Consider the following 20,957-nt stretch of genomic DNA (forward strand, 5'->3'; position numbering starts at 1 on the left):
TTTTTCAATATCTGTACCAATCCAGATATTAATATCGGATTGGTGCATCTCTAATGCCAGCCTGCTTTCAATGTTTTGTTTAAGAGTTAATTATGCCATGTACTCCAACAAGGTGTTTAGGACCTTTGGAAGAGAAGCAGGACAAGATAATCCAAAGTAAAAGACAGCTGGACGACTTCTCTTGTTACTTGAAGATGTTTTGCCTCCAGTCCAAAAAGTTTCTTCATAACTCAACAGAGGCAAAATATCTTCATGAACCAAGAGAGGAAGTCTTGCAGCCCCCTATCAAAGGGTTGGTTTAGATGGCGCTCTTTGCAACAGATGAACTTTGAAGGATTTTTTTTTTCTTTGCCTCCCTTACTTCCTTCTTCCCAACCAACTTGAACTCTCGTTGAGCCTCGTTTGCCTAATTCGGGTTGTTTTAAAACTTCTTTAGTTATTGCTCTGACTCTGTGTTTCATGTCAGATTTATACTACGGGAAGTTATGGCTTGTTAGCCAGAAATGTCAAGAAACACTGATCAAGTCAAAAGGGTAAAATAGAAATAAACAAAGCTTCAGTTACTTCTTTACTTTGATGGTAAGCAAAACCAATTAGTGTAACTCTTTTAAAAACAGTTGTTTCTAATTGTTTCTAACAGTTGTTTCTAATTGTGGAATTATTATATATTATTATCATGAACAAAGACTGTATTTCAATAATTTCATCAAATCTTTACCAGGGATGGAGGCTGTGAAGTGCAGCTTAAATATTTTGCATCTTGATAATTGATGGTCTAAACTAGTTCTGTAAGCCAATTCAAAATTTAAATCAGATTAGTCACACCCTAGCGCTGTGATTAATCGTGATTAAACAGCATTTTTAATTTTATAAACTTCAAATATGCACATTGTTCTAAAAATGTTAAAGAAAATCTTTTCTTGCCTCAAATCAAACATCGAAGCTTTCCATGTTTTTATATGCAGGAAGGTTTAATAAAAGTAATTTTGTTTCAAACGTAATTTAGGAATATTACCTATAAACCAGGCCTGTAACCATAAGATTGGGAGGACAAGAAACATTACAACCACAAACATAAATAAAATGGATTATGAAACCTCAGTGAACAAAATTGTCTTTCAAAAAATATTACGATCAAGATTATTTTAATTTCTCATGTGATTAATTAATTAATTAATTAATTGTTTATTGTGACAGACTTACTATAAATCTGTTGTGCTTTGGTGGAAGGGTAATTCATTACTGAAATAATGATGAACTATTGCAATAATATCGTAGCATAGCACAATATTACACTACATTATATAATGGTTTTATCCAAACGTACATGAAGGTTTTATTAAAGGAAAACTTTGCCGCTGAGCTCACCAGTCTGACTCTTCTGGCTCATTTTTTCACTTGTGTTTGTGACTCTGCATTGCTGACCGCAGTACAAGACCGCGCTGCTGTAAACCAGGTATCCCTTCGTGGTAGAGAAGCTTTTAGGTCAAAATAGGTAACGCAATTAATCTTCATTATGTTATGCATTAAACTCTTCAGATCAGTCGTATGCGTTAACATCGACAGCCTTAGCCTAAACACAATCTTCACTGGCTCCATGCTTCTGTATGGATTTGATATTGTGCAATCTACCTATTTGGTTATAAACCTGTAAAAACGTCTCCTCTCTGCTAGATGCCTACCCTGTCTCAGAAGTGATCTACAAGTGGACTGAAGATGCAGCCAAGTCTGTGGTGGTGGCAGAGGAAGGCTCCAGGCTCAACCAGTATCACCTGATTGGCCAGACGGCGGGAACCGAGGAGATCTACACCAGTCGGGGTACAGCAGACAGACCATAAACCCTCTCCGGCTGCAGAGCACAGACCCTGGCCGGGGCCCAATTCAGTGGGCGCATGCTAGCTCTGCGAACAACATTTTCATCACGCATTTATGTTAACAAGAATGGCACGTTGGATAAAGTAGGTGGGAGCATTTATGGTCTCCTCGCCCTTTTTCTCAGTTTAGGTAGACAGCCATGTTTTGGTGGGTTGGTTCCACTCCCTGTCTGCTGACGGATTGATCAGCGTTCTCTGAGATGTTCAAAGTGTTTTGCAGCATGTTTTGTTTTAAACACAACTCTCCCCGGTGTGCCAGCTGCGTTCCTCTGCCTCCGTGTCGCTGTACAGAACATGCATGGAGATTAAATGGCACACAGGTGAACTCCACTTACTGATGAGGGGATTTCTTGGTGCCAACGGATTCATTTATCAGACTGAAGAATGAATATAAATGCACCCCACACTTTTCTGGTTTACAATGGTGATACATTTTTAAAATTAGATATTTTCCTTTCAGTTGACAATCATGAGGCTCTTTGTGCTGGTCAATCTGATTCAACTCCATACTTACATATGTAGCTTTACTATGTCAAAATGTGGGGGTGGGGGGGGAATTCAACATTTTTGTTTGGTGAAATACAGATAAAGTACACTGCTCAAAAAAATAAAGGGAACACTCAAATAACACATCCTAGATCTGAATGAATGAAATATTCTCATTGAATACTTTGTTCTGTACAAAGTTGAATGTGCTGACAACAAAATCACACAAAAATCATCAATGGAAATCAAATGTATTAACCAATGGAGGCCTGGATTTGGAGCCACACACAAAATTAAAGTGAAATGTTCCCTTTATGTTTTTTGAGCACTATATATAATAATAGACCCAGCTCACAACAAACCAAAGAGGATGTGTCATGGAGAGAGGAGAATCTCCTTGACCTTTCACTTTGCTTTGCTGCTTCTTGGCCCCAATAACCTGCTGCCATCGCAGGAACAGCACATCTGGGTTTATACCACTGTACTCTACAGCAAAATGTTGAGACACTGAAACAAATCTTTGGAGAAAATAGGCCAAGCAGTAAGACAGTGGGCCTAAGCAGACAGTTTAATCTGCCAAAGAATGATTAAAGAATACAGTTTATATTCTTATGTGGGCAAATCAAAGCTTTGACCTCATTCTAATAGAAATTTCCCTTAAGAAGCTAAAAGGAGCATTTTTACACCAGAAGACCCGTAAACATCTCATTGTTTGCTTTGGAACAGTGAGCTAAAATCATACAGAGCTGCTCATGTCTGGTAACTGGTTTACTGGGTTGATCCAGTTCCAGAGCTGAATCATGGCACAGTGTATAAATTCAATGAATTTCAAGACTTGGGTGCTTGGGAGCTAAAGCCTTTGCTTTGCCTACATCTCCCAGAATGCTGTGCAGTTCTGGATCAGAGTTCAGTGAAATTATTGAACATTCTATCAGATCCATTATCTATTGGTATATTGATGTATATATCTATTTTTGTTGATTTATTGTCCAGCCCTAAGCATGTCTGAAGCATGTGTCAAACTCAAGGCACATGGGCCAAATCTGGCCCATGATAACCATTTATGTGGCCCCACTAACCTCAAGATGGCTGCATAAACAGAGCCATTTTGAGAGAGAGTGCAGATTGTTATCAAGATAACAGTTGTCTGCTTAAATGTTATTTTACCAGTCAAATCCAAGCAGTTTTTTTTATTTGTATACTGCTACATTACATCACTGTGAAAAGATGTTCAGTAATATTTAACTTTAAGAAGCACTCGCTGAATACAGAGACGGCTATTTATTATTATTTAGGGTTTCCCTCAGTGTATTATAAGCCTGGTGGGCCACCAGGCTTTACTTACCTCCCCCACAAGGCTAAGTATTGTTTGTTTCTTTCTTATATACACCAGTAACAGTGATAGCAAAGATGGGCTAAAGAGTTTCTTTGGTGAAACTATTGAAAAGCATATTTTAAAATTTCTTGCCAACTTTAAACTTTTTCTTAACACAAAGCCTGATGGGCCGCTGAACGCCCTACTGCCTGTACCACCGGACTTAGAACGTTTTCTAGGGGAAACCCTGTTACTTTAATGGGTTTTATCCACACAGTCTGCCACAACCCACCATTTCAGTACATTCAGAATATACCGTATTGATTCTCAAGAGGAAACTGCTTATTTGTTGACAAGCTCTTCACATCCAAAGTGTGAAATATTAGCAAATACAATCGTAGCAATTGGCAATATAAAGTGTATAGCACAGGTGTGAAATTAGAAATGATTTAAAAATGACCTAAATATAAAATAAACAAAATGGAAATATTTGAGTATAAATGAGTCCAGAGTAAACTTCAACATAAAGACATTCAGAGTTTTATAGTCTGATGGATACAAGCAGGAATGATCTGTTCATGATCGTGATGCGCTAAATGAGTTTGACACTCCTACCATAAAGCAAAAGTAAGAATGCACTTTTTTTTTGTTTATTTTTTTTAAATGGATTCAATTGTTCCACATGTTGGATGTGACAAAATCTAAGTCATTTAGGGTCACCACCTTTATTCAAAAGTGGGGAATAGTGGGCGAGAACCTTGAAGGAAGTACAGCAGCTCCAGCCTGGACGTGAGTTTTATTATCATCACTACGCTCAGCGTTATTACAGCCTGCTTCGTTAAAGTTGCTGTGGAAAGGAAATGTTTTCAAATCAAGCTGGATAAGAGGCAGTGGGGGGGAGGGGGGGAGACAATGAATGAATCTCCAGGATTTGAGCGCGCCTCCCACACACAGCCAGCTGTCTCTGGGGCTGTCAGGAGGAGAGGTGGCAGACGCATGGAGGAGTGGGTGGGGTAAGGGGGGAGGGGGACAAAAAAAAATCACTTATCCGTGGTCTTAGCCACTGGGTCTGTAGGGTTAATCCGTATGCAGGCCCATCAGTTGTGCTTTTACCAAGTGACATCACAGCGCAGGGATTGGCTGCTGTGGAAGCGACGGAAGGGTTGGACGGGACAGCATCTGCTTAATTCCCTTATGTAAAGAATAATACTTTTTGGTTGTTACTCTGTCACAAAGGAGGAGGGGAGAGGAAGAGGGGCTTCCCAAAGATGTAAACAGAGGTGCTATGCCCTGTTTTCGCCGGGTGATGTGTGAAAGAAAAGCATTTTATGATCACACACATTAAATTGGAGACAAATCCGGGCAGGAAACCCTGGAGCAGAGCAAGTTCTGAAGAGTCCGGCCCGTTTTGCACACGTAGCAAAACGCCATCTAAAAAGGGAAGGCGAGTTACCCAGAGCCAGCTCGCTCTTAATTAGCCGAGCTAATCTGAGGTTCAGACCCTCCTTAACGGGCCCAGAATAGCTCAGCAGTGAGCTGGGCACACACGTGGAGGAAGTGACCCCCCGGGTCTCACCGGTTGAACCGCACTGGATGCAAATACGGCGGCAGGAGCATAAGTTGTGATAGACAAACGTTTTTTGTTTTTTTTGTTTTTTTTTAATGTTTGTTTTTGTTTTTAAATGCATGATATTGCTTCCAGATCACAGCTCAATCAACAGATGGCGTGGATCTGTACTCACCAGTTAACCAGCATGGCCGCGTTGTTCTCTGCTATAAATGGTAGCTCCCCACAGACGCTCCAGAACCCAAATAGTAAAATCCACCACAACCGCATTTTGTTGTTTGTTTGTTTGTTTGTTTAGACCCGGGAGGTTTCCATCCCCTTTCAGTCCCAGAAGGCAGTCGGGTCAGGTCAGATCACAGCAGACACCCCCACGCCGGGCCCCCCCAGAGCAGGGCTGCAGGCTAACAGTCCACAGAGTGAAGGCAACCCGGGAACTCCTTTCACCGACGACATGATGCCGCTTGTTGCATCGCTCGCACCGTCCAAACTTTGCTCCCGTCCCGTCACGTCCCCCCTTCTCGCTCTCCTTCACCTTCCACTTTGCACCTGCATGCAGTCAGCGCCGCCGAGCCAGGTCCAATTCTGCGTTCTCGTTCAGGCGAGGCGGGGATGAACGTCCCCAATCAAGAGTGGCCTGACTTGACAGAATGGGATGGACTGTGTTACACACGCACACACACGCATACACACACGTACGTGGTGCTTGCACATAGAAAGAGAGAGAGAGACTGAGAGAGAGAGAGTGCAGATTGTGACAAGGGATTAGCGAGACAGAAAAATCCGATTTTGCCAGGAGAAAGCAGCAGTCATCTGTGGATTTTCTATAGTTTATCAGACTCGGCAGCTCGACAGGATTTCACAAAACAAGGAAATCATTCAAATGCAATCTTCACTTGATTAACAGGATACAATGATTTTTCTCCCCAACCCAACAACCTACTTTCTCTTTCCCTGTGAAAATAAATACATGAATTATTTAAAGGAGAGAACTCTGGTCAATGTCAGATAATATGACAGAAAAGCAGATAGTTAATGGCAGCAAGTGCAGCCAGCATTACAATTTATTATAATTATAATAATAATTATTATTATTAGTAGTAGTAGTAATAATACAAGATAAAGCGATCTTGTCATCGTCGCACTCAGAAAACATCACAAACGGTGTCATAAATGGATCACCACTGTCACTGTAAGTGATGGTACTAAGAAAAATGTGTTGATATTTCTTACACATATTTTCTTAATTAAAAGTAGGACTTTGTTATTTTTGTATTTGTGTCATTTAATGTATTTCTAATAATGTACAAAAGTGGTCAAGTGAAAAATCTGCACATTGTGCCTTTTTTTACTATTATTAGATTAATCAATTACTACAATAATTGTTAGTTGCAGCTCAAATCACAATAATTACTATATAATATTGTGATTAAAAACAGAAAATCCCAGACAGAGAGTGTGGGAAAAGTAGTAAATACCAGTAAATACCAGTCTTAGTCATGTTTATTTCTACTGGAAGTTACTGAAAGTATGGTTTTTGTATGAGGATTGAAATCTGCCAGTTTTTTTTTTCAAAGTCCCTTTTTAATCTGGGCTTCATTTGAATGGAAAAGCAGAAACTGCGCAGAGAGGGGGCGTGCAGTGTGAGGCTGTGAGCGCGGTCTGAGTCACCAGAGTTCACCGGCGGGATGACCCAGAAAGAGGAGGTTTACTAGGCAGGGTGGGCCGCCTGCAGGGCGGGCCGGGCACCACACAGGTGCTTTATGAGAGGGAGAGAAAGAAATGTCACAGGTTGAGTATATTCTTAGTTTAAAACAAACAAACCACAGCGTTGCGGTTTTCATCAGCCATCAGATCAAAGTTTCAAATATCAATGTTAGAGAGGTTTTTCTTACGACAGCAAACTGTTATTTCTTGGATTTAAACGTCGCTCGGGCCTGCTGGCTTTTTTATTTTACATTTTTCTCAAAGCAGAAGCAAAACTTTAGTGACAAAACTTAAACCTGTTGTGACGAGAAGGGGAGATGTGTGAGGATCTTGCAACGAATTAGGGCCACATTTAGCTGTTATCTTAGGAATCAATTATTCTATCTGTTATTCTGACAATCAATTAATCAGATTGAAATTATCACTTTCTACAGATTTTTCATTGAACAGTTTTAGAAAATACACTAAGCAATGCGAATAAACAAACAATTCAATTTCTTTTTAAATAAGGAAGTGAACATTTTATTGCCTTTTATGCAATAATGTAGCAGTTCTATAGTTTCTGCTTGATCATGTTTAGCAAAGGAGGAATCTACAGCTAAAAACATCCATCTAGAATCAACATGTGAAAAGCTCAGGGTTTTCTGCTTGACTTTAACAAGTCAATACAATTTATAGCTGATCAGTTGACTATTTTTTTTTTGGACTAACCGATTAATGACTGTATATCAAAAGGGAGTTTTTGTTTGTTTGTTTGTTTTTATTGTCTGCTGATATTTGAACCAGGGGAAATTCAAACGACCATTTCTAGGCAGAACATTTTTACAGACAAAAAAGTATGTTGTTTTTTTTTCTCTTAAATGTAAAATGGATGTGTTTATGTACAATTTTGGATTAATTAATGCTCTGAATATGTTCTTTCAGCAAAAGGTGTTTTTTTTTAGTCTTTATACTCCACTTAACTATTAACCTATTGCTAAATTAGTTGATAATTATTCCTGAAATCGAAACATCACAGTTAATCTGATTAATCGTGTCAAACCTATGGTGAGTACTTAAAAAACAAAGAAAAGAGAGAAAAAAGTCTTAACAAAAGTTTGAAAATCCAAACAAACTGGAACTCATATTTTGATTTTTTTTTTAAATCAAGGTTGTAGTAGCTCTACCTGACATTACAACATGTTCATACAGTTTAAATCTAACTTTTCAAGCATTTGCCATCTTCTCACTATAAAATTAATGCGAGCCGAGTTAACAAATATCTCCGTGATATTTTTCTAAAGTTCTGAAATACAAGCTTCCTGTCTAAACTGAGAAAGCTCTCATATTATTCCCAGCAGCTCTTCTACCTGAATGTACTGTTTTAAAGAAACAGCAAAAGCACATGGAGAAATGACAATCCATCTGTTTTGTTGTCTCCAGGCGAGTACACGGTGATGATGGCTCACTTTTACCTGAAGAGGAAGATAGGCTACTTCGTCATCCAGACCTACATGCCGTGCTTCATGACTGTGATTCTGTCCCAGGTTTCTTTCTGGCTCAACCGAGAGTCGGTGCCAGCAAGGACCGTCTTTGGTGAGTCTGGACGACGCATCGAGCCGTGCGACGGCTGAAATATTTTAGCTGAAACGGCGGTAGGAGGATTCCCACAGCTTCAGAGAGACATTTAGCTGTTCTTTCCATGATTAGAGGCTGAATATTTCTCTGTAGGGTTTTTTTTTTTTTTACTACTACTGCGTGATCTGTTTATAATACTCTCCTACGCAGCCGGCTGTTTTCCATGCCTTAATCTGCTGTAATAGAAACAGAACTGCAACTCTGATATCTAAGACTGACCCAGTTTTCTCTCTCACTGCCAGGTGTGACCACGGTCCTCACCATGACCACTCTCAGCATCAGCGCTCGAAACTCCCTTCCCAAAGTGGCCTATGCCACCGCCATGGACTGGTTCATTGCAGTGTGCTATGCCTTCGTCTTCTCAGCCCTCATTGAATTTGCCACAGTGAATTATTTTACCAAAAGGAGCTGGGCCTGGGACGGGAAAAAAGCGATGGAGGCCCAACAGCCCAAGGTACGTACGCTGGGTTTGGTATCGAAATATGAAGATAGGGATTTCAGAGCTAAACGTCTGAAAAGTTTGTTCAAAACTTGCTGAGCTATTAGAAAATGAGGATGATCAGGAGAAACATTTGTGGAAAATGCTTGAAAATGTAAATTTTTTAAGGTTCACACCAGCACCATTTAGTCTGCTTTAATCAAACTAGAAGGTCCGGTTCATTTGGGGAGGTGTGAATGTGCAATCAAACTCGGATGCGGACCAAAAAACCCAACTCTGGTCCGCCTAAAAACATCGCTTTCTGTTCGGTTGAAGTGAACTCTGGCGCGTTTCGAATGCCTATGTGGATGCAAATGGACCGGAGACCGCTCCACAACAATAGCACTGGGCATTCTGGGTAAATACAACCAAAACAAACGCTTGCGTCTAGCACTAGCTCGTTTTCTTTTATGAAAGACACAATAGAAATCCTACATCTGCAAAAAATTATGCTACTCCATTTTGTTTACATTTTGTGAGGAAGAAAGTTGTATTCATGTCTTTGTGTCGTTTCCTTCAGTAGTTCTTGATGCAGCGCCACGTCAGGTGAGGAGGGGAACAGTTTTTTTTCAAAGAGTTAAGTTTGTTTGACACAGTTCAATGTTAAAGAGAGCAGCAGAGGCTTAAAATGTAAAACCCTGCAATTTGGTCCCCAATTGAACCTACCGGACTGTCAGGAAGACTAGTCCAGTAGACCCTTAGTCCAAACCAAGTGTAAAACCTTCAGGTTTTACTTTTGTTCCATGTATCGCCTTAACTTGTATTACCAATATTTACCACCACAGTTTTATGAGAACCACGGCTTGTTCCTTTCGCCGCAGAAAAAAGACCCATTGGCGTTGTCCATGAAGCCCAACAACACTTGCTCCACCGGTGTGAACTACACAGCCAACCTAACCAAGGATGCGTCCATCTCCACCATTTCAAACAGCACAACTATTCAGCTCAAACCGTCTGAAAGCAAGGCCCCGGACCCCAAAAAGACTTACAACAGCGTGAGCAAGATCGACAAGATGTCCAGGATTGTGTTCCCAGTGCTTTTTGGGACCTTCAACCTGGTGTACTGGGCCACGTACCTCAACAGGGAGCCGGTGATTAAAGGAGCCGAGTGAGCTCTAGGCTGAGGGCCAGCGATGATGTGAACTTAATCAACAAACGATAATGCCAAGCACTTTGTCCTTGTACCATAATTGTTGTTCTTTTAAGATATTTACAAGTTATTGCATGTGTGTTGCTTCGGGTAAGTGCTGCCATGTTTGCCTTGAGTTAATATATGTATGATTACCGACCTAAAAGATTAACTTATGATTGCTCACCCAGAACTTGGTTATAACTTTTCTTTTTTTTTTTTTAATTTTGAGCATTTGGCATTTGTATTCTGTCGTTCAGTTTTGAGTTGGAAATGGAACAGCAAGGCCAAATGCTATGCAAAGTAAAAAATTTGTACTGTATCATTCAAAACTGCTTTTTATCTTTGTAAAGTCTTTGTACAGTAAATATTAACCTTGAGGTCCACGAATGTGAAACAGGACCAAGGCAAATGTAACTTTGCTTTCTTGTTAAAAGCAGCCGAATAGCCATGCTGATTGTGTTGCCTTCAGAGTGTGATAACTCCTTATGAATGCACTGAACTCTGCACTCAACCTTACTCTGAAACCTGGTTCAGAACGTTCATTTAGTGGACTCTACTTGTTCACGTTTTCTTTTTGAATTTATTTTATGTTTTTTACTTTTCAATTTACGGTGGCTTGTCCTCAATTGAGTTTAGTCAGTCTGAGTTTTTGTTTAAGTGGAGATGAAAGCGGGAAACGTTTAAAGCGAAAGTGGTGTGTTTCTAAACTGTGAGGTTAAACTGTGTATATATGTAAGTACGGGAGTAGCTTAAGACAGTAGTATATTTGCCCTGCTTATAGAATAGCACCACTAGGCCAGTAAAGTTTGCACTTATATTGATGTAACGCTTGCACAACAGCATTGATAGTTGCTAGTTTTAGTGCTTAAAAAGAAAATGAGTCAAGTAGTTTAAACCCTGGCAAGTTAAAAAGGTTTTATGCTTAGAAAAACATTCAGTTTTTTCATATATATAAGTTTATTTCTTTGGTCTTTTATAAAAGCTAGCATACTTGATGATTAGCCTTGAGAAAAAGAAAAAAAAATCCTGTTTTGGGATGAAAATAAGATGGACATGTGCTGGGACATTTAAGAAAAAGCGCCATGACCACACCAATTCACATTACCTTGGTTCAAATAGGAATATTTAACAATATTAATAAAAAAAAACAGCTACTACCTGATGTCTTTAGCTTTGTTTAGCTTATCTTAGCCCTATTTAGCATAAAGACAAGAGAATGGGGAAAAACAACTAACCTGCTGTTGCTTCATTTTATTCCATTCATGTGTCACATTTATATTTTTAAGTTACTTAAAATACTCTTAGTTCAAGTGACCCACAAACACAAACTGTTAGCTTGATAGCAAGCTAGCTCATATTAAATGCTAATTGGCTGCAGTTTAACAGTTTTCGAGGTGATTGGCATGTTGATGGCATGTATCAGTACTTATGGCAATGTAGTAAATTTAAGATTTTTAACACATTGAAAAACCTAAATTGTTAGATTTGGAGTTTTGTTTTCATATTTGTGAATTTTTAGACATTTAAATACAGCCATGCTTTTTTTATTTCATTTTAAACTGAGCCTTACCATTTCATATCTGCATTCGACATATGAGTGGCCATGATGTTTTTATTCAGCGTATTTAAAAAAAAAAGCTATATTTATTGTACCCATATTTTCTTTTTCTAAAAAGGGAAATCACTTTAACAGAATAATGGAATGTAATGGGTTTTTTTCACCCATATCTCAGAAAATACAAACGTTATTTTTAGCTGAATTTGCTTTAATGTCCAAACTTTATCATATGACCTAATGCCTACTTTAGCACAGTTTTTTTTTTTAGAAATATTGTATTACGACATTGAAGTAAACAGAAACTGTCTGTGCTTTAACAGCAAATACCTGAAGCAATAAATAATGCTGAAGTGAATGACAATTTATTTTGTGCTCATGCTAAAACTGTCAACATTTTACTTGTATTTAATTAGGTTTTCATCAATGTGCCAGTCATCTTTCTTAATAAATGCAATGCTTTAGTTTTTTTTTTTAAATCCCATTTTTCTTGTGACAAATGTCAAGGCCTGTGCTAATGTCAAAAACGTGCACTTTGTTCTGTACCTGATTCCAATAAAGCTTCACTCGCACCGTCTTCCGGCTCTTAGTGCTCAGTCATAATAAAGCAATACTGTGGCTGCTGACATTTAAGCTTTAATGAAGGGCTGCTAACTGATGTTTCATTCATTCTGAATTACTCCACACTGAAAGAAAAGTGTTATGTAAATAGGTGAATCCAGATTGTCTGCACTTAATAAAAATAAAAAAATCTGTTCTTTTTCTCAAGGTGCATCATGAAATCAAACTGAACTCTCCCTGTTTAAACTTGTATGCATATTTTATAGAGTCATTACACATAGAGTAAAATATTTTAAGACTTGTTTTGTGTAATTTTGATGTTTATGACTTACACATAACAAAAACACCCAAAGTTCTGTTTTGCAGAAAATTGTGATATTATATAACATTATATTTTTTTTATGTTATATTATAGTTATTATGGCCTATGCAACCGTATGACTACTGACTTTGACAGATGTCCAGAAGACAACTATTGAAGCTATAAAAGCTCTTTGCTGGCTCAAGTGTTTTCTTAGAAAGTTGAGTGGAAGGAAAAAGTGTGATAAGTAAGACGCACTGGAAATTGGTGTAACTGCGACTTTGAGAAGATTGTCAAGCAAAATCGATTCAAGAACTTTCACGCTACCTGAAGAACAGATAATGTTTTCATTCTATAACATATGTAAAAATATGCTGCTTAGCTGCATGTGAGCCTACAAATTTGTGGATTTGCAGAACTCGACGTGACAAGACCAAAACGTAATCCTAGTTGATAGAAACAACTTTGTGCTTGTTCTGCTCGGCCTTTGATTACACCAACGCCTCCTCTGCAGTTGTTGGACTGCTAAGCCCATCTTGGTGGAGGGGGTCTCTCTGCTGCAGTGACATCTGGCTCACATCTGCTTGTCAAGGATTTAGCTCCGTTTAAGTTGCTGTTTTCTGTTCGGTGGGGCCGCAGTTGACGTCAAATTAAGCCGTCGCTGATGGCACCAAATGACATCAGTCACAGATTGGAGCGTCGGAGGGAAAAACACAGAGAGGGGAGTGAATATCAAATCTTGCGAAACGTACCAAAAAGTGGAGGTGATGCTGCAGGTTTTAGAAGTGATGGAGTATTTAAAGGGCCAGTATTGTTTGATTTCCAGCCACATAGTGTTATTTTGTAGCACAATCAAGAATCTATGTTACCTTCAGTGGTTAGAAAAATGCTTTATATATGAAACAAAGAAATTTGACTTTATAATTTAATGCCTTGGATTTGGGCCTCTGTCTCTTTAAAAACTCCTGCTGTTTCTGAAACTCCACCTCAAGGAAGTCATCACAATACGGCTCCTCTATTGACCCTTCAACAACATTTTTACCAGCGTTTTCCTGAGCAGTAGCTCCTATAATGAGCTCATATATTGCACAGTTCCTCCAGGTGTTGGCTAATTGCTGCTGGCTAGTCTGAAGGAGCTGAGTGGGGAAGTTGCGAGGGAAGGGTGCTCTGCTCTGTGAGCTCAAAACAGTAGATTTTACATAATACTGTCCCTTTAAATGGATAGCCCAAGTTTGGTAGTTGATAAGCAAGGTTAGAAAAGGAGGATTGAGTTGATTTGCTATGTTTTTAAGAGAATGATGCTAATATTGTAGGAAATTATATATATATATATATATATATATATATATATATATATATATATATATATATATACATAAAAGAAACTGTGTAAAAATAGGTTTTCTTTACATAGCTACAGCAAAAACTGAAAAGATAAAAAAAATCCACCAGAATTAAATGTAAATAAACATGAAAATGGACAAAAGAAAATATGTTAATATCTAAAATCAAAACGAGGACATCTTAACACTGTTCAAAGCTCTTGCAGATAAAATGGCATCTTTGTATCATGTTGCCACCAGCAGGTTTCATGGAAACTAAACTTCAGGGTGAAGTTTAGTGGAAGGAAGTTCACACACGGTTATAGAAACAACATTCCCCAGAGAATGATACTGTTGCCATGATACCATGTTCCACTGTAGGGATGGTATGTTCAGGGTCAAGCGCAGTGTTGGCTTTCTGCCACATGTCACACCTTTTTTTTGTTTCTTTTGTTTCTTTTTAAATATGCCAAAAGTCGGCTTTTTTCTTTCATAGCTTTACGTGTCCAATGTTTGGCTTGTTGTGAAATTTGAACCAGACCATCGCTTTTTATTCAAAAACAATTTCTCTCTTCTGAGCACTTTTTGCATGAATTTGAGGAGCACACAGCTCTTACCTGATGTTTTATTCAAGAGCATCAAAGAAGGCAAAAGACAAACGCAATCTACACTTTTTAGATTCAGTTTGAAAACCATTTAACACTACTTTGTGTTTTTTTCCCCCCTCTATCTTAAAATCTGGATGAAACACATTAACGCTGCTGTAAACGTCACAATCTGGAAAGGTCTGGACACGTTTGTAATGCATGATGTTTTCCAGGTAACACATTAAGTGTTCTTTAACCCATTTGAGTTTGGTCCAAACGGTTGGAGTTATGCAGCGATTATGATCAACTCTACTCTTTAAGGGTTGGGAGTCACATACTATTTAGCATATTATTTCTTTAAGAGAGCGAATGCATCATACACACTCAAGCTTTTCTATTCAGAAGACTGTGGGATTAGCATGCAGAGTGTATAGGTGCACATGCTAAATATGCAGGGCAGGTAACAGCACAAATTAGGCTCATGGGTGATTTCATCTTACATAAAACTAAAAAACAAAACAACTGTAAGTTCATTAAGTTCATATTTATTCTGAGTGCGGCCCATTAAATCCATTTGCTGATTCCTTCTGGGCCCGTCGGGTTGGGCTTTATCTTTTGCATTATGCTAATGTATGGCTGTGAGTAGGTGATCATGTGGCTAAGTGGGGAAGTGGAAATGATTGCTGGTTTCATTCCCAGCTCGACCGCTTTTCAAAGTTGTCCTTCAACGCGACGCTGAGACCCTACAATGGCGTCTCCATAGGAAACAAAAAACAACAACGCATGTGCAGACTTCAGAAACTCAAGAAACTGAAGAAAAAAGTTACATGTTAGCAGCACAACAGTGAGGGTTGATATGTTTTTCTTTTTTATTTCAAGTCTGTGCAGTTCTCACTTTAGCCACTAGAGGGTGATAGAAGTCAGGCAGCAGCAGCGAAGCTCCACAGCCTAAGACCAGAGCAGCTCAGGCTGCAGAGCCAACGCACGTGTTGATGCTAAAGCTAAAGTGCCCTCTGACCTCTCATGCTGCAGATGCTCCACGTATGTAGCATCTCTCACACACACTTCCAAACCCAGGAATACTCAAAGTACATCGGCAAAGAGGTGATTTTGATTCGTGTCAATTTTTGTTTCACTCAATTCAAGGTTTCATTGTTTTAAGTTTATATAGAAACAGGTGCTTCATCATCACTGTGGTAATTCTATGGTAAAACGGCGGCAGCTGTGGTTGCCAGAATTCAAAATTACTAGATTTGTTTTTCCTTTTGTGGTTGGATGGCAGTGTGATTTTTGATACGGTTAAGAAATCCTGCTGGAGTCAATATCCACTGTAAAAGAAAATGTTTTAACTTAAAGTGCAAAAAAATAAAATAAAAAAAAGTTTTCTCTAAAATGAACCTGAAAACAATCTACATTAGTTCTAAATTGTTTTATCTTTTACGGATTTTTCCTGTCATCATTTTACTGCTCATCATTATCAACTACATTTTCTGTCTTTTACAGTGTGGCGCGCGCATGTTAACATTCGCTACCAATAATCCACTTTTGTACGGTTATTTTACATTTTGTACCAAAAAATGTTTTTTAAATGACATTCCTGCAGACAAAAGTAAACTTTTTTATTGTATAAAGGAAAATGTACTGCGCAAATGGCAAATAAACGCTGAATAATGAAGCACGGTAGTGCCATCATCATGCTAAGGATTTTGAATGGCGCTCTGCTTGTTCCCATGGTGTATTTAGGCCAGTTTTTCAGGCTTTGCATTCGAAGAGAATCGGTAAAGACTTTTGTTTTCTTCTGCAAGTGTATTTATAGGCTGTGTCGAAACACGTCGAGGACATTCTACTGTGTAATTAATCGGGAGGGAAGAACGAAGGCAAAAAGCTCAACAAAAAGTATTTCCGTGCAGGTGTAACGACTCTTGGGTGACGCAGACTTCGGCACAGAGGAGTTCTCTATTTTTTTCTTTTTTTATTTATTTTATTTTTTTTCCTCAGCTGAATTCTCGCCTCTCAGAACGCAGCTACCGTGCGCACCTGCGTAAAGGGCGCAGCGCCATCCGCTGTGGATGGAGGAGCGCTGCAGTCCTCACCGGTGACAAACTGCTGAGTTTGTGTCTGGTGGGGAGGGCGGGGAGTGGGGAAAACCGGCCACCACGGAAGGATATGAATGGGTTTTTATTTTTATTATTATTATTCTCACCGAGAGACATATCGGCTTGGATTGGAAACCATGAAGCCCCCCTCCTCCCGCTCCTGTTTCCGCTCAGTGCTGCGGTGACCGCGGAGTGCGCACAGGCACCGTCCGCTGACTCGTCTCTGTCTACTTGTTCTCCCTCCGAGAAACATGACGCGCGCTTCCCTGGCTGGCGTCGGACTTCTGTCGGTCCTTTTCACCTGGTAAGAGGCGCACCTTGCTTCTTCTTCTTCTTCTTCTTCTTCTTCTTCTTCTTCTTCTTTTTCGTTTTCTTCCAAAAAAGAGAAAAGAAACGGATTTCCATATCTTCGTTGCCGGGATTTTCTTTGAAACTTTATGTCTAAGTTCCTCTAAACGCACGCTCTCCGCGCATCGCTCGTCCTGTTAAACATGAGCTTCTTTCCTCCCCTCTCTCCAGTTCTTTAGCAGTGCAGTATGAGGAGGACTACGAGGATGTCACTGTGAACCAAATGCTGGCTCCTAAATCCCAGGAAACAGACACCACGGAAATCCTCAATAATTTACTCAAAGAGTATGACAAGAAGCTGAGGCCGGACATTGGAGGTAAGACCCGCTTCTTTTGGGGGCATCAAAATAAATTGGGTGGGGGGAAAAAAAGTGAATTATAGTTCTGAAAATCGGTTCCAAAACTGAACATTTACATTGTATGGATTCTACTACTGAAATATTTCATGTCTACTTATTAGAAAATTAGAATTTTACATAAATAATAATAATAATAATAAAAAGATGTTCAATATAAAGAGTTTCACGCCTGAGGCAGGCATGGACTTCACAAAAGGTGGTTGCAGAACAAGTTGTGAGAGCTGCACCTAATTATATCAACAGAAAGATGAGTGGAAGGACAAAGTGTGGCAGAACAAGCAGCAGGGAAAACTGCAGCTGTGAGAGGACTCTAAAGAAAGAAGTCAACGTGTTTGAGTGAAAAATCACAGCAGCTGGAAGAGAAACACCGACGTATCCTGGACCCGGTGCTGCCCTCTTTGTGATGACACCATGAAGCATCCAAACTGGGCTGAGGAAAACAAAGACTGGACTTTTTTTTTTTTTTTCTTTGTTCCAATGTCCTAATTAAAGCACAATGTGTATTTAGTTTAGAAACAGAATCATGGTCCCTTAAGGTCATGCAATGCCACACTGATGCACTAATTAAAGCAAAAAAGGAGGCGTCTGTTGAGCACTGCCTGAACTTACTGTTCAGTGTTCAGTTTCATTCGATTCATGTCATATTCTGATATGTTCTAAACCTGAATTTCAGGGTTTTGTTTGCTGTTTGTTCAAAATGTTTATACTTGGACTAGGACCCTAAACCCAGAGTAAATGAGGTAATTAAGCAGGTAATGTAGCAGGAAGCTCAAACCATCTCTGTTCTCAACCAGGACGATGAATAAAACACGTTGAGCAAAAAAAATAAAAATAAAAATAAAAATGGATGAAAAGTTTGGAAGAGGATACAGCAGAATATTCAATAAGACATAAATACATTCACATAATTTAGTATCTTTTTCAACCAGATAATAGTTTACAGAGAGATGGATGTTACCAAAGCAGTAAGAGTGAAGAAGGTCATGTTGCTGTAGTATACCAGTATACTGTAACTATAGTTACCGTATTCACCTCTAGGTCTGTACATGTTGCCTGTAAAGACGCTTATTTTCTTCCAGCATCTCCTACAGGCTGTGAGTCTGTCCAACATCTACAGCAAAAATGTATTTTACATTCTGTTGTTTTTATTTGAGTAAAAGCAAGTTTTGATGCATCTCCTGATGGCGATTGTGCAGTAGTGTAGTCAAAGTATCCAGGAAGGTGACGAGGAAAGAGCGTCGGCAGACATTTTGACTTTTTTTTTTTCTTGTTGGTGGATTTTGTTTTCTTATCCTTCCCGTAGCCAAAATCTTTCTGGTTTTCTCCAGAATTGGAAACGCACTAGCCGGCACCATTAGAAGAAACAGGTCAAACCAAACAACAAGATCTAAACAAAGAAACAAGAACAAGATTATTTAAAAAGAAGAAGAAAGACATCCAGGCGTTTTTGGCACTAAGTTCATGTGTTTTTTTTTTTTTGGTGTCAATAGAAAAGGAGCCATTTCAAAAACCTCCCAAATGTTGAGTTACAATCGACAGGCACTGCGATGTTACCTAGCAACCCCAACCTAAGCTCAGCCCCCCGTTACCTAGCAACCAAAGCGGAGCTCCAGCACGTTTGGTCAGCTGGCTGAGCAGCCATTGTACAGCACAGTATGTGCTGTACAATGGCTGCTGGAAAAGACAAGTCTCTTGTTGTTGACTTAACATCCGGAAACCACCTGCTGCATTTTTGCTGGTTGTGCAGGCGGCTCCACTTCTGCTTTTCAAAGGGATACGGTTGTATAACTGCGCATCGGTTTGTAGCCGTTTTCACATCTGAACGTAGACATGGAGTTGCAGTCGGCGCTAGGAGCTCGTTTTGACTTAAAGCTCAATCTGAAAGGAGCTCAAATAGGCAGAACTGACCAAACTGAGATCTCACTATGTACAAATGATTTTGTGCAAAAACTGTTGTTTTGCAGCCTATAGACCTACGCTAAGGAAGCATAATAGTTTACCTTTAAAGGTTACTGTCAGAGTCTTTTTATACAGAAACAAATTGGTATAGATTCTCTTCAGTTTGTAAATGTTGGAACACGTAAAACATTCTGTGGGAATAGAAGCGAAGCCGCATCTCAGTCCCACAATACGCATTGAACCATGGAGCAGTGCATTAATCAACAGACGCCTGGCTGGACTGTGAGGCCTGTAAACTCTGTGTGTTGATGGGCAGCTCTCAGTTTACCGTCCAGTACCGTAATAAGTTACGATACTGCAAATTCGGCTGTGTCGTCACCGATACATTCAGTCTGGAAGGGTTTAATGAAAGTCTTTAGCTTTTTACTCAGTTCAGTCATTTGACTCCTCTTACTCCGTCTTTGTTCATTTATGTGTCATTTTTGCTTCAGCTTCTTGGTTCAGGTTCTTCCCCAGATGGACTGTCTTGCACCGATTTGTCCCATCTAGTTCTCTTGCCGCTCAATCACCTCCTGGGTCGTTAAAAGCCAGTCAGTTTCTTCTTCTTATTGTCAGATTGTTCTGTTTTTTGTCTGTTTTTTTTCTCCCATCAGATGCTGAGCGGTCCCCTTTGTAGTTTTCACCTACATGCATTTTTAAGACCAGACAATAAAATCCCAGGACTGAAAAGGTGTTTGAAAGGAAAATGTACTTGTCAGACATGATGTGAAGGTCTGTTTTTTTTTTTTCTTTTTTTACAGAAAAATTACAAAAAGCACATATTTGACACCACAAAAGACTGGATAGAAAATGAAAAGATGCATTGTTTCAGACTATGCAGCAGTGATCCCTGCCCAAATCCTTTTTAAACCCTTTGAGCTCGACTGAAATCTGCTTTTGCAAAAAGAGATTCCTCCAAATATACCGTTTCGAAGCAGCGCGAAGGATTTAGTGAGACATAGCGCTAATGTAGTCGTCGGTAAATCGGCCCCGCCTGACCTCTTCCTGTCAAAATGTGGCGCAAACTACAGCAGTCTGGGCGCAGAAAAACACGGGAATGCCTCAGACATGACTGAACTACAGTTTTATAAAGTGATCATTTTAAAGTTTCGTGTCATGAAATCCCTAAAAAATATAATCTCATCCTAATATAACAGGACATTAAATACTTGATTCAACACAGAACTGAAAGCATGAATTCCTAACACAGCAAAAAAAAAAATTGTACAGTTTTTGGTTTAGTTTCTGGTGGAAATCTCTCCGTACATTTGAAATAAGATAAAACTAACATACAAGTCACTTTTCAGCATGAAATAGGAACTCGTTTTGAGTTGATTATTATTTAATAGTGATGAAAAATAATTATTTCATTTGTTAAATTGGAAAAATTTCATATTTTTCATTAATATGAAGGAGTTATCTACTCAAAACAAGCTCCTGAATTGTGCTGAAAAGTTACTTGTAAGTTAGTTTTGTCTTATTTCAATATATGCACCAGAAACTAGATTAAAAATACTTATAAAGATTCTCCAAAAGCAGCAGTGGCAAAATTTCTTTATACTATATTCTTTGCCTAACATTGAGTACAATTAAAACTGAGATAGATGTGAAGAATAAAAATAAAAACAAGTCTACTGGAGCAGTAGGATGCTATGTCAATGTTTAAAAACAACAAAGCCACCTTTACACTGAAATACAATAGGCAAGGAAAATGTAT

At 39.1% G+C, this 20,957-nt stretch overlaps 3 protein-coding genes across 4 annotated transcripts in view; 2 read left to right on the forward strand and 1 right to left on the reverse strand.

Annotated features, from left to right (window-relative positions):
- The window catches only part of gabrb3 (gamma-aminobutyric acid type A receptor subunit beta3), a 52,067-nt gene extending 46,555 nt beyond the window's left edge, over positions 1–5,512 (reverse strand). Inside the window, exon 1 of the mRNA XM_007568416.2 lies at positions 5,418–5,512. Coding sequence (XP_007568478.1) covers positions 5,418–5,512 — 95 coding nt within the window. The remainder of the gene's footprint in view (positions 1–5,417) is intronic.
- The window catches only part of gabra5 (gamma-aminobutyric acid type A receptor subunit alpha5), a 30,056-nt gene extending 17,751 nt beyond the window's left edge, over positions 1–12,305 (forward strand). For both annotated transcript variants that reach the window (XM_007568413.2, XM_016679846.1), the window contains exons 7-10: positions 1,675–1,818; positions 8,369–8,521; positions 8,806–9,017; positions 9,863–12,305. In XM_007568413.2, coding sequence (XP_007568475.1) covers positions 1,675–1,818; positions 8,369–8,521; positions 8,806–9,017; positions 9,863–10,153 — 800 coding nt within the window. In that variant the 3' untranslated portion in view covers positions 10,154–12,305. The remainder of the gene's footprint in view (positions 1–1,674; positions 1,819–8,368; positions 8,522–8,805; positions 9,018–9,862) is intronic.
- Positions 12,306–15,497: 3,192 nt separating this feature from the next.
- gabrg3 (gamma-aminobutyric acid type A receptor subunit gamma3) overlaps positions 15,498–20,957 on the forward strand; it is a 40,207-nt gene continuing 34,747 nt past the window's right edge. The window contains exons 1-3 of the mRNA XM_007568419.2: positions 15,498–15,603; positions 16,709–16,899; positions 17,115–17,260. Of these exons, the coding sequence (XP_007568481.1) occupies positions 16,847–16,899; positions 17,115–17,260 (199 nt within the window). The 5' untranslated portion in view covers positions 15,498–15,603; positions 16,709–16,846. The remainder of the gene's footprint in view (positions 15,604–16,708; positions 16,900–17,114; positions 17,261–20,957) is intronic.

This window comes from Poecilia formosa, unplaced genomic scaffold (genome assembly GCF_000485575.1).
Source record: "Poecilia formosa unplaced genomic scaffold, Poecilia_formosa-5.1.2 Scaffold222, whole genome shotgun sequence".
NCBI lineage: Eukaryota > Metazoa > Chordata > Actinopteri > Cyprinodontiformes > Poeciliidae > Poecilia > Poecilia formosa.